Source organism: Hippocampus guttulatus, chromosome 8 (genome assembly GCF_054856545.1).
Source record: "Hippocampus guttulatus isolate MCC_2025c chromosome 8, RoL_Hgut_1.0, whole genome shotgun sequence".
Taxonomy (NCBI): Eukaryota; Metazoa; Chordata; class Actinopteri; order Syngnathiformes; family Syngnathidae; genus Hippocampus; species Hippocampus guttulatus.
Window position 1 is genome coordinate 21,221,921 of NC_141268.1, and position 13,848 is coordinate 21,235,768.

Here is a 13,848-nt window from a genome sequence, read left to right on the forward strand (position 1 = left end):
AGATTACAAAAACTATGGCTGAGTAAAATCATTCAGTGCTTGGTCGGGCGTCTGTCAGCACAAAGTCGCCGACCCCTACACTCGTGAGCTAATGGGTTCTAAATCAATGGGAGCTCTCTCTTCCCAAGAAGAGCTGTCTATTTTGTGCCCATGTGTTATTATGTGATTGTGTCATTTAGTGCCATCAGTGTCATCAAAACAACTAATGTGTGTACCCTAGTGCTTAGGTGAGCAGCGGCATAGAAATATCTATACTACTTCTTTTCTATTTTAGCCACACAGCTCATTACCTATCCTGCTTTTTCTGTATTTTTCCCAACAGGCTCGATACCTACCCTATTATCAGGTATTGCGGCTGCTTTAGGAACAAAAAAATGTGTTGATTACAGTGGCCAACCGCGTTTGTGTTTAGGGACATGTCCGTCAAATGTAAATCTAGGAATGTTCTGAGCTCACTTCATTCCCTGCCAATCCCCTCTATTAATCTGGAAGGCGATTCTCCCAAATGTACAAATAGACTGTTGGAAACTCTCCAATGGCAAGGTAACTGTCTGTGTGGTTTGGGCCAATTTGTATTCCTCCCCAAGAGTTGTAAAGGTAAACTGTGAACACAGGAGGTAGCCCCGCGTAGCGCAGAGTTACATTGGGAGCGCACATGGTGATTTTTTCATTAGGCTGCTGTGACCAGGGACGAAGATGCTGGCTAGCATACGTGGTCTTTGGTCCCTGAACCTGCCAGATGTGATCCATCTATGCCTGCTTACGATAAATATCCCCTCCCTTCCCGAATGCAGTTTGGCCCAATTAACACAGTAGCTCTTTTAGCAGTGGAGGTTGGTGATGGAGGTGGGGGTGGGGGGGGGGGTGTTTCTGGGTGGGTGGCGCATGTGTCAGAGTTGCACTTGGCTGCATCCTCGCTCGGAGTGCCATCCAAAATGGAGGGACGGCTGTGAATACCAATGGTTCCCGCTTCCTTAGCCGAACCTGCAAATGGTGATAGGATGCGTCCGCCTGCCGATGACTTCCGCAAGCCACTTTGGAAAAGCATCAGCTCCCTACGGTTAAAAATGGTGGAAGCAGAAAAGCCGCTAAAGCACATAAAAGTGCACAGTCAGACAAAACGACTGAGGAGCGTAATGCCCGTGGCGGGAGTGATTGAATTGGAGAGATGTGGGAAATATGCTCTTGGTTTTTGCGCTTTTACGGCTAATGTAAAAGTCATTTTCTGCCATTTTCGACCACCACAGTCGTGATTTTTTTTTCTCTCCCAAAAACATGTTGATAAAGTGACAAAATATAGGTTCAGTCTCGCAAGGTAGAATTTACTCAAATATACTAAATAGCTGGTTGCTGAAAACTAAAGTTACTACAGAACTGTTTAAGTATAATCCCAAACGATGAAAACGGAAGATATTGGGATACAAAAGCTGTTCCTCTGGGAGTAAAACCCCATTGACTTTCCAATAATCAGCCAGCCTCTGAGCTAAAAACACTTTAGATTCTCTTTAGATTCTTCCACCTCTTTCATGACCTCTAAGCCCCACTAATAGTTCATTTCCAGCAGCGTCACAGGCCGACTAATAGGAAATCGCCACAGGACACGGCGCGCGTGTCCGAGTGAGCAATGTGAATGTGGCCACACGGGGAAACAACACCAACGGTGACAAATGCCCAAAACCTGTCATTAGCTAAATACAATATCTTTTCAGGCGGTCCGGTAGTCCGGTGGTTAGCACGTCGGCTTCACACTGCAGAGGTACCGGGTTCAATTCCAGCTCCGGCCTCCCTGTGTGGAGTTTGCATGTTCTCCTGTGTGGGTTTTCTCCGGGTGCTCCGGTTTCCTCCCACGTTCCAAAAACATGCATGGCAGGCTGATTGAACACTCTAAATTGTCCCTAGGTGTGAGTGTGCGCGTGCATGGTTGTTCGACTCTGTGTGTCCTGCGATTGGCTGGCAACTGGTTCAGGGTGTCCCCCGCCTACTGCCCGAAGACGACTGGGATAGGCTCCAGCACCCCCCGCGACCCCAGTGAGGATTAAGCGGTTCGGAAAATGGATGGATGGATGGAATATCTTTTCAAGTTCAATCAGAACACGTTTTATCTGCGTTATCAAGCCCGGTTCAGCTGCAGCTATGCTTTGCAGCTGACATTGACGGGTATATTTCACAATCTTGCATCAATTGTGAAAAAAGTTTGACTTTGTCAGAAGACGAACAAAAAAAGCGACTCACATCGGGTACTGACGAATGCTCAAGTGTTCAAAGATGGCTTCTCAAGAATTCATAGGTCTGTTGAGGTTTTGTCTGGACTGGAACATGGCAACCTTTCTTGAGTTGGGCATGATATTTGCTTGAATGATTAGGAATTGGAAAGATATTTTGCAAATCGATTGCATAATCACATCTTCTTCCTTCAGTTTACAGTAAATATAATTTTTAAAAAAGATTGCATCATTAGCAATCGTTCCAGAGAATTCAAGAGTGCTGCTATCGTTTGTTCCATGGGAATTACCATTCTGCCCGTTGGGAATAATGTTCAATTAAGTGACTGACAATTGGGTTGATTCTGTGGAATGGATTGTTATGTTAATTAATTAATCATGCCTTCTCCCACTCCATTAAAAATAACCAAAAAACATAAACGATCGTTCATTTTCCCTAACGTCAATCAAGGAAACGGAATCCGGTACGGCTTTCCTCATCGCTCTAATGTGCTAATATTTCATTAGAGAAATGTTTGCAACGCCACCACACAGCGCCAGCATGGTTGTAAAACGTAAGCGCGGAGCAAACAAGCGGAGGAGTAACAATATATGTCTGTCAATTACATTTGACATGAAAGATAATTGACGCAGATTGACTTTGAACAGGACTATCCGAGCTGTATGGTCCAGGACTTCCTGGATTGCCGTGTGGGTGTTTGAGGCCTCGGTGCCCGGCGGGATGTTTGTCATTTGGACGAAAGGTTCTTCTGTGCTTGAAAAAAAATACCTTCGCAATCCAGAAAGGTGAAAGTACAGGTTTGATGAATGAATAAATTACAAACACAGTTGGTGACGCAGGATCCGGTGAGTGCCAGACACGCATTTGAAATCAATCAAGCGTACACTCAGCATGGACACAAAAAACGGACGGCTCTGTTGTGACTTAGGCGACTGAACCCTCTGAGAGCATTTGTGTTTGGCTATGTGTCCGCTGCATGCACCACATGCACAGATATGCAAACTAATTGACTAGTGTAATTCAAAGGGGAGACCTGGTAAAAAATGTTTAGCTTAGCCTTTGGCTTTCTCATTTCACAAGCATGAAAATCATCAAAAAAGTGGAAGTTATGGTGAGATTAAATGTTTTTTTTAATTTTTTATATTTTACGTCAACAGGTTGACTTTTTCCACTCCTTACCAAATCCCAGCAAATTCGACCATTTGACCATCCCTGATGATGTGTCAACTTCCGCTGGTTACATCATGTGACGAGGTCACCGCAAAAAAGCAAAAGCTTGGCAGTGCCACAAATCTCTCTCAGATGTTTTTGACCTTATTTCATTATTTTAATCAGCACGCCAAAGCCCTCTCAAGCATGTAATCGGGTTTGGGCATGTCCATCCTCTTTCTCCTTTGTTTTAATGGTAAAGGTTGAGTGCTCGGCAAAAGGAGGCTTTACTTGACTCCTTATCATGCCAGCGCTTTTTTTTTTTCACAGAGGTGACTCGCCGCAGAGGACTCTGATGCCTCTTTTGCCGCAACGTGGCTCGGAAACCGCGGGCGACTCCATTGAAGCGTGCATCTTGAGAGGCCGGGGAGGTCCAAAAGCAGCTGAAACAAAGCATGTCTGTAGTGGGCCGGTGATGCAAGCAGCGGGGGGTGAGGGCGCTGGCAGGACTTTAATCCTGGCCACAGTGCTGATAAATGGGAGCCAGAGTTTCATTCTTACCGCTGTGCTTGGCTGCCGAATTATGATGGAAATCCTGCGTACCCGTAAGGTCCATTTGATGTCATAGCCAAAGACGGATCATGGCCCCCGGCACTGGGCTTGTCCGGGGGCCAAATTGTTGGCCCAGTAGGTGCATGTTGTCAGGGTCCAGGTAGCTTTGAGCCAGACATGAAGTCGCGGTTGCCAGGAAGTTTCAAAACTAGTGCTGGAGGTCACATCAGGCCACAATTAAGACATCTACTGTAAGTGCTGCAAATTTGGAGCAGAGAACAAGCATCACAGCCAAAAAAAAAAAATCTCGGTCGAATGTGCACTGATTGACTTTGAAACAAATTGTTTCACATTGATTGTATTGCACCGATTTGTATTACAATATGCAATGATTGAACAATTTTTCAAAACAGAGGTTTCAAGCTCTTAATCGACGTCAATAAAAAAAATGTCATTACACCGTGGCCTTTAAAAGAACCACATACCGGTAGTTATCTTTTTAGTCTGCTCGCTTAATGGGACGTCAAGAACAAGTACATCCATCTGCATGTGGACAAGGCCAGCACACCAGAAAAAAGCAGGACAATGGCCATTCATTTGTCACAGAGTGACATAAGACTGCGTTTTAAGTTAAGAGCGTTTTCACGGAATAAACTTGTATCTCAAGGCACACAAGCATCGAGTAACTTTGCTCTGTGGCTTCTCCTTTCAAATCAAATGTTATATTTCCAAAGAAAATGCCCTCTTAGACCTCCTACCTATCTATCAAGCTGACATTTGATCTCCATCGGCTTGACCATCTTGTTAACAGTTGTACCATTCCAAATCAGTGAGGCTCATGATTGGCCAAAGAAAACCTTGAGATGAAACGATGTAAAACAAGCACCATGAAAGCTTGAATTAGATTTCACAAAGCCTGTCGGGACATGAGGACATGCCTTGCTCAAGGGCAGCTGTGAGAGTCAAAAGAGAGCTCCTTCAGGTCACCAGGCAATAGAACGAAATGATGGTGACATTCAATTAAAAAATGTGTCCTGTCCTTGGGCTCTCGCCCTTTACGCCACACTTTATTTAATATGCGCCTTTTGAGAGTCTGTTGCCACCGTACCTGTGAGTTGTGTGAGGTTTGTGTCAGTATGATAACATTCGGACTCGGTCGTACCAAATAGCAGAGGGTGTGTGGGGGGGACTTGACTCAAATCAGCAATTGTAGGACATGGGACGACTGTAATGGCTAAAGCTGGTGAAACTTTGACACGACTTGACTTAGACTTGACAAACTGCAAGTTTCATGATGGTGTGCCTCTTGTTTGATCTTCGAAAGATTTTTATTTTATTTTTTTACATAGCGCTAGCAAGTATGCTGTGACACAGAGCGCAGAGGCTATGTCATGAAGGAGTATCGACGGAGCATGGAAAATGGTTTAATGTTTCATCAAAGATTGTGTTTTGGATAAAATTGGGAAAAAATAATCTGCAAGGCAAAGGACAACAACTCCGACATCTAGTTTATCTGTCACTATAATACCCACAAAGACATGTAAGCTAGGTGAACAAAATGGTTTTGCTAATCGGTAGCGGGTAAACAATAACTACCCGTCATGTTGTTCAATGGTTTGTGTTATGTTTCGGTCTGGTTACGTTTGGTTTTGATTCCTCATGTGCCCTTTTTTCGCCACCTGTTCTCGTTCGTTATCAGTGTTCCTCGTGTGTAACCAATTAGCTCCCTCAACCCTCTGTGTCTTGTCCAGGTGTTTCTCGTTGTCTCGTCACTTAGCTTGTATTTAGTTCTTGGTTAGGTCATTGTGAGCTGTGAGTATACGTGTGCTCCTGTCATGTTTTGTTTCCTGTTATAGTTTTGTTTGAGACCTTTTTTGAGTCCTTTGACTTAGTGTTTTTTCCATTGTACTCCTGTGTGTATTTTTTGTTGAATACATTTTGGTCAATCCACCCTGCTCCCCCCTGCCTTCCTGCTTTTTGGGGTCCTACTCTGACTACCACCACGCAAAATGTGACAGATTGATTCAGAAGAAAATAGACAAAACAGACACTCGTTTTGAACCATTCATTTTTTTTTTAAATTGTGAGTGCATGAGCACAAGTGACGTGCGTTCGTGCAGGTACTGTGTGCAAAGTGGCTCATGTGCGATGATGTTGACTTGACTTATGACTAGCAATTGAAACTAGATGGCTAAGACTTGGGACACACTTACACACACTGGACCTGTGACAAGCCGCCAGTATGAACTGCAAGCTGGAGGGAGCCTCTCCTCTCTTTTGTATCACGCCAAGCTCTACGGCTTTTAGCTCCAAAAGGCGTTGAATGTTCCGCAAGAGAAACGCGGTGTCTGACTTCACCCTTGCTGAATTTTTACATTCAGAGCGGCCATTTTCTCCACGCCGCCCTCCCTCGTTTTCCGCCAGCGCTCGTGACCCGTGCTAGTCCGAAGCTTCACGTGATGAATGCACAAACAGCGATGGGCCGAGGTACTCCGTCCCCTCTCCGCGTTACCACGACAACTTGCTGCTTCGGAGACCCTTTGTTAATATGCTACCCCAGACTTGTATCGCTTATTAGAAGACGCACCGGAACGTCGCCTTGGTAAATACAAGCGGACACTTTATAAATAGGGAAGCAAAGGTGACGATAACATACGGACACAGCTTGGAATTATATGCTTCTTTGCCAGTGTATCCCAAATGGCATTTACGTGTAAAACAATGACTGCACTACAAGCAGGCTTTTACGCAAATTAGAATGTAGAGCAGTGAAAAACAAGATCAACTGCTGTTTGGAAGATTGCTTTATTTGGCGAATGGTATGAAATGAGGAGGATTTGGTGGGGAGCGTGTTTTTTGTTCTCGCTGCACAGGTGTCGCCACTTTGATATACAAGGAAAACCACCAACGCGTCCGAGCCGAACGGACCAGTTCTGGCACGACCCGATTGTTATTTGCTGTTTTTACACGAGTGATACTTTGCCTTGACTTTCGTTGTATTAATGTCAGTGTGAAGTGCTTTCGAAGAAGCTTGTTATTCATGATTTTACCGTCTCTCTGACATGAAATGTAACAGTGCGGTGCCGTGGGCGTGGCTAATACAGCCACTCTGTTCTCTGATTGACTGTCGTCTCAGTATCGAAAATGACAAATTTGTCATCATTGGTTGAGAAATGCCTCCCCCAACTCTTCCCCCTCATCTCCACCCGACCTTCAAGTGGCGGCGTGGATATTTATGAGTCACGATTCATCCCGCAGTTGAGGATGACAAGATGTTTTTGAAATGCACTTACTAAGAAGCCAGATGGCTGAGTTGTTTCTACATGACTGACAGGAGGGATGCAATTACAGCATTTTTTTTCCCCCCATAGAATCCGCCCAAATATGTCAAAATGATACTTTTTATGCCATCTAAACGGAAATCAATGAATAATAAACATGCACGATGAAACCGGTAAGGTAGTACAAAACCCATGTCTGTGTGGAAATAATGGCTTAAAAAGCAATCGCTTTTGAAAGCTTCACGAGCTTGATGACAATTTAACAGGGGTGCCGGGTACATGTGATCTGATCATGTCTCGGTGAAGCAGCATTGGGTTCGTTGCCCAAGGTTATTCCCGTAAGCTGTGTTCCTCAGAACCGACAACAATTTGTGCCTCAATAAACCTGTGAATGAGGTTCTGGAAATACAAGCCGCTGTGTAGAAACATTTTTGTTTATCAGTAATAAGAAAATTAAGAGGCTTTATTGTCACTCACCGTTGAACATTTACTGTCTAAATAAATGAAACACAGAATGGCATGTTGTGTATTGAAAACAATGTTGCCCTAAGGGCAATTAGCTGAATGCTCACTTAATGAGATAAAGCATAAACGGGCTAGCAAATATAATACTATCGATAATAATACTCACAGTCATGTTTTCTTTATCCTCTGTAAAGAATAACTAATATTACTGCTCCTCACTGTGGGGTTTTGATCGGCTTCGTGTTTATCTGTATGTCTGTATTATACTGCCCCCAAATGGCCACGCCATAGACACCAGAAGGAGCTGCACAATGACCACCAAATTAGAATTTTCCAGGATAATAAATCGGGACAGGTACGTCCATGCTCATTTCTCTTACTCCAGGCCACTCCATCGTTTTGAATGAGCGTCGCCAACAAAGCGTCAAAAGGCCATCGGAAAATGCAAAACGGGGCCTCGACATCATCCTTTTAGGGTAGTTTCATGTTTAAAATTCAGCAGAGGCCTTGAGAAGCTTCAGTGGCAACAGTGTTGCTCTTTGCGTCTTGCGTTGGCGCCTCCCGCCTTCTGCCCTGATTATATAAGTTTTTACAACTCTCCAGAGGAAACACAGCCACGAGGTAACGACGCATTTATCCTCCTCACATTGGCGATCCTGGACAGCTTGTGGATTCATGTCTTATCTCCCCGCTGGATACCGTGGCCGTGAAATGTCTACGGCTCGGGTTTTCCCGAGGCCACTTCCCTGAACCTTGCCTTGTTGTCTCACCTCGTTTGGCTGTGTGTGTGTGTGTGTGGTCCTTTTTTTTTTTTAAAAGCTTTCAGAGATCAAAGACTCATCTGGCATCCTTAATGGATTTTGATTTATGCGGAGTAATTATCTGGGATTTATGGCTCGTAGTTACTTGTACTGCTTGTAGTTGTGAAACTGGCAGACGATCAAATCAATTCTAATTTGGATTGGATCCAAATGCAAACCCATCTCCTGCATAAATGTCATTAAAATGCATGAATGTATTCTAATATGTATGCTAGCAATCTGTGCGTTAAAAAAAAAATCATAACTTTTGGATTTTCTTTTTTTTTTAAAGGGACAGATCCGCCAGGGCATTTGTAGATGAGGTGGAAAAAGGTGACATTTGAATAGGTTTATTGCGATTTATATTCGATGTGAAACATTTGTATCGATTGGAATTGGGCTCATCTGTGCACCATTCAAGTTTCCTGATGGAACTTTATGGGCAGTGTCCAAGTGGCCACGTCGCAGCGGTCAACTTTACATCATCCGCAAGTGGGGATCTTCCTACAGTTCCTTATAAATGTACTTGGCACGCATGGATCTGCATGGACTCCAGTAGGTCTGTTTTGCTTCCGCCAGGGAGACCGCATGACTCTCCTTTGCTAACTTTAAAGGTAATGAGAGGAGCTGCTCGCGAATCAAGTCGGGTGTGTTCACTGCCACAGTGGCGCAAATGCTCATTTCTGCCTACGTCCTTCTGGAAAAATATGAAAAGAAATAAAATGCCACCCGCGACGAGAGTAAAACTGCACTTTGCGCCAGACTCAAAAGTAGCGCCCGTAATGTTCATCTGCAATTTTTGCTCTGAAAGTAACTTTGAACATAAATGCAGGTTGTTCCATCTAAAAAATATGATTTGCGTATGCCTTCGATATCTGTTTGAGCAATACATTCTCCTTATTGCTCCACGACGAGTGTGCTGTGGCGACATTTGAGAACCACTGCAATCGGGACTTTTCAAGACCGGGATGTGAATTTTCACATCCAACATTCATTTGTGCTGCTTTGTGGTGAAAGGCTGAGATCGGGTGAGGTGAAGAGAGTGAACAAGAAAAACTAAGGGATAAAAGAAGCCCTTGGTTGTCTTGCGGCTTGGTGTGTGTCGCAACGAAAGGCCTTTGGCTCCATGTTGGATATCTCCGAGTGTGTGCTACACTTGTCATCAATGACACAATAGGCCTGAAGCCATTCAGGCTGAGAAGTTGCTGATTGCTGTAGCGGCGGATGGAAACGGGCGCTCTCCACCGCTCTTGTGGCTCATGCTTGCCATTAACCGCTGTAAATCATCCGGATTGGGCTGGAAAACAAAGTAAAGTCTTTTTTTAACCTCGATGACTTTTCAAGAACACCTGCCAAATCAATGCCTTTGGATTACTGTTCTTAATATTGCGATGCCCGGTTGTACATTGACAGATGAATGTTAAATTGAACTTCTCATCCTCACACAAAAAGAAGGCTTTCGGCTTTTGAGCACTGATTTTAAACATGATGTACACTCAAGGAAAGAAAATGTACAGGTAACTCACAATTTGAACACGGTGTGAAACTTAATTGAGCTCACGTGTACGAGTGATGACGAACGGACACCAATGAAGCCTTTATTTTCCTCTCAGGTTGTAACAATGACGGTCATACATCACAGCGGCCCGCAGCAACCGACACATTTCGGAGGCGCTCCGTCGGCGGATGTCTTTTGTTTGTCCCCGCACATCTCGGCAAATTGCTATTATTAATGGTACAAAAAAAAAAAAGAGCATGGAGCCCTAATTACATGATGTTGTTCCCTCGGAAACAAGCCGGAGGCCTGAGAGCTTCTAATATGTGCCAATTAAAAAACCTCACACTCTTTGTTGACCACTCCGGACCCTACAAATGGACTTTGGTCCAAGTGTATTTTCTCTTAGTGTCTCTTTAGCTACACTACTAATTTGCAATTTCGGTGTTGTTGCAACTGGCGCCGTCCATCCGTCGATCGCCCGCCATCTGCATGACCGCACCTTACACCGATACACGACTAGTGCGGACTGGTGTTTCAGTGCTGTTGCTTAAACACTGTCCTCTGGATTAAAAAAAAAAAAAGACAAATGTTGCCCTTGTTCATGCTCTAATTGCGAGGAAAACTAATGGGAAAGCATGACCTTTGGTGCAGCTTGTCCTCCGCACACGGTGCCCCGTTTTTGTCCGGGCGCAACGGGAGACACGGCTCGTTTGGCAACAGCGGGGCAATTACAGCGCGTGAAATTCATGACGTGACCGCGATTGGCTTGCGTGGGAAGAGCGAGCTGGCGCACAGCAGCCTGCAAACCGCTGCGACTCCTGCGGATGTGAAGCGCCTTGACGAGTGCATCACCCGTGCAATTTGCTCTTTTGAAAACCCCCCATCCTTTCCTGCGCTGTTTCCTCCACTGGCAAAATTACCGCCCCCCCTACACACCCCACCCTTGACGTTGGACCGAATGGCTCATAATGCTCTACCGCGCCAGCATGAGGAAACCACTAGACCTTTAAAGTATTGTACCCCAGTATATACGCTCCCATATCTCAAGTATAGCACATTCTCCTGATATACAATAGAGAACGACCCACATTGAAAATGTCGCCTTTATAAGCATAATTCTGCCAAATATTGATTAGCCCTGTGACAAAGTTATACATTTCACAATATAGTCAAAACCTCAGTTTTCGAACGTCGCTGTTCTCGATCAAATCGTTTTTAGACCAAAAATTTCGAGTGTTTTATGCCTCGGATGGCGACCGAATTTTGGTTCTCGAACAAACTGAGCGCACATGAATGCGTCACTTGACTCCTCTCGGCTTCCTTACACAAGGAAGTGACGCTTCTTCCGGTAGATGAGGAAGTGACGTTTCCTCGTGCAACTTTCCATTGTCAAGTCAAGTCAAGTCAACAGTATTTATAGAGCAGAGGAGGGTTTTGAAGATGGGCAGCGAGGAGGCTTGCCTAATGTTTAGTGGGAGGTCATTCCAGAGAGAGGGACCAGCAACAGAAAAGGCTCGATCCCCTCTGAGCCTCAGTTTAGTTCTTGGTACTTCTAATAAAGTCTGGTCCACAGACCTGAGGCGCCGGGCAGGTGTGTAGTGGCGGATGAGCTCAGAGAGGTACGGTGGCGCGAGATTATTCAGAGATTTGAAAACAAATAAGAGGATCTTGAAAATAACTCTAAAATGAATGGGGAGCCAGTGAAGGGATGCCAGAGTAGGAGTTATGTGCTCCCTCTTACGAGTACCAGTCAAGAGGCGAGCGGCGGCATTCTGGACCAGCTGAAGGCGCTTAATGGAGGACTGGCTGACTCCAAAGTAAAGGGCATTGCAGTAATCGAGCCGGGATGTGACAAAGGCATGAATTACCATCTCAAAGTGTTCATGTGAGAGGAGAGGTTTTATTTTGGCCAGCTGTCTAAGGTGAAAGAAGCTGGATTTAACAACGGCACCAATTTGTGCCAATTGTTCATTTGAACCAATTGAACCAATGTGTTCAATAAAGATTTTTTTTTTTAAGAGAGCGTGGTTTCTTCTTTCGAACAAATCTGTTTTAGAACATCCTTGTGGAACGGATTGTGGCCGAGGTATGACTGTGCAATATTGCGGATGAAATGCGCGGTCGTAGACGCCGATACTTCTACTATTTTGATTCGGTGAAAAGTAGACAAGAGGACAGTTAGGGTTTGTAAAAATAAAATGGAATAGAAGGTGTAAATGTCCATCGGCAACCAATGATCTCTGTTGGGCGCTCCCTGTCCGCCGCGATCCCACTGACTTACCATGACTTTACCATGAGGATTGAAGACAAAGCTGTCCATAATATACAAATACAAAGAAAAAAATCCATAGCTGATCTTGCCACAGAAGGTTCCGTGAATTTTGGCCCCTTTGCCACCTGTGCCACAGACCTCCACTGAGGCCAGATGACAAATAGAGAAATGGTAAACGACTCACCTCTGTGACCAAAAATGAGCACTCTTCAAGAAATGCTTGACGAACACATTTTCTGCCGACGCAAGACGATCAACGAGTCCAGACTGCTCCACTTGCGGCTTTGCGTCGAGTGTGGAGGATAAGCTCAGGTTTAGCCGTTGAACTTGACTCCGGAGATAAGAGCCCTCGACGCCGCGGATTTAATCAACATCCTTTAATGAGCACATTAAGGATGCGCCGATGCGACAGACGCGCTTGCCGCCGATCTACGGAACGCCCATGCGTGGCTTTGTGCACTCTGTTCTTTTGTCTTTGCCTCGTTTGCGTTGACCTGAGCTGGAATGTAAAGCGGAGCACTCAGACTGCAGGTCGCTGACAAGCAACTAAATGAACGGACGCACAGTATCAAAAAAAACCCATCCATCACTTTTCTCAAGTTTGAGAAAAGTCGTCGCTTTGAATCCTGCCTTGGACTCCCCGCTGCCGAAGTGTCCTCGGGCAAGACACCGAACCCTAAATTTGCGAACATGCAAACTCCACACAGGAAGGCCGGAGCCAGAATTGAACCCTGTACCTCTGCACGGTCAGGCAGACGTGCTAACCAGTCGAACTCATGAATGGAGCTCATGGCAGGCGCACAGAAGTCCACTATTTAAGCTGTTACACTACTCGTGATCCTCTTTGCAGCCCGCGTGAACTTTACACCCATCAGGAAGCACAGGAACAGTGCCGTTGGCGTCCGACAATTTGCCCATTATGAAAGGATGACTCGAGACGTCTTTGTGCACAGGTGGCTGACTTGCCATTTGCGCGGCACAAATTGCTTTTACCAGATGGGAGGGAATTTAAGTCGTTAGCCGCCTGGTTTTTCCGCTTTACACACTTTAAATCCATGAACATCTTGTGGCCACGTGACGATTGTCGTTCAAGATCCGCTCTCAAAATGTGTTTCTTTCTTTCCTGCGCGTGTGCCGTGGCAGGATATCTGACTGTCACCATCGAGCCGCTGCCTCCCGTGGTCGTGGGTGAGACCGTGACACTCAAGTGCAACTTCAAGACGGACGGACGACTCCGGGAAATCGTTTGGTATCGGGTGAGTGCAGCGGCGGTTCACAAGACAATATTAAAGGTGTCGACATTAAAGCGATTAATCGATCAATGATCAACATCTATTTCAAGAATTCGGTAATCGTGTGCAGGAGCCATCGTTCAAATAAAATTAGACGTTTGAAAACATCTGCTTTTTCTTTGGAAAACGATGACCAAACCAGGAACTGAATCACTTCCAAAAATATATCAATCTCATAGTATTAGCAATATAAAGCTAGCATTAGCACTGTAAACAAGCCAATGTTAGCACAGCTAAGAAATGAATTGGTTGTTGTCCCCCCCTCCCAAAAAAAAAATACTTGTGTAATTACTTGTGTAAAACAGATCATACTGAC

At 45.0% G+C, this 13,848-nt stretch overlaps 1 protein-coding gene across 2 annotated transcripts in view; it reads left to right on the plus strand.

Annotated features, from left to right (window-relative positions):
- Window positions 1-13,848, plus strand: part of igsf21a (immunoglobin superfamily, member 21a) — a 137,849-nt gene that overhangs the window by 38,833 nt on the left and 85,168 nt on the right. For both annotated transcript variants that reach the window (XM_086118168.1, XM_086118169.1), the window contains exon 2: window positions 13,384-13,496. In XM_086118168.1, the coding sequence (XP_085974294.1) occupies window positions 13,384-13,496 (113 nt within the window). The remainder of the gene's footprint in view (window positions 1-13,383; window positions 13,497-13,848) is intronic.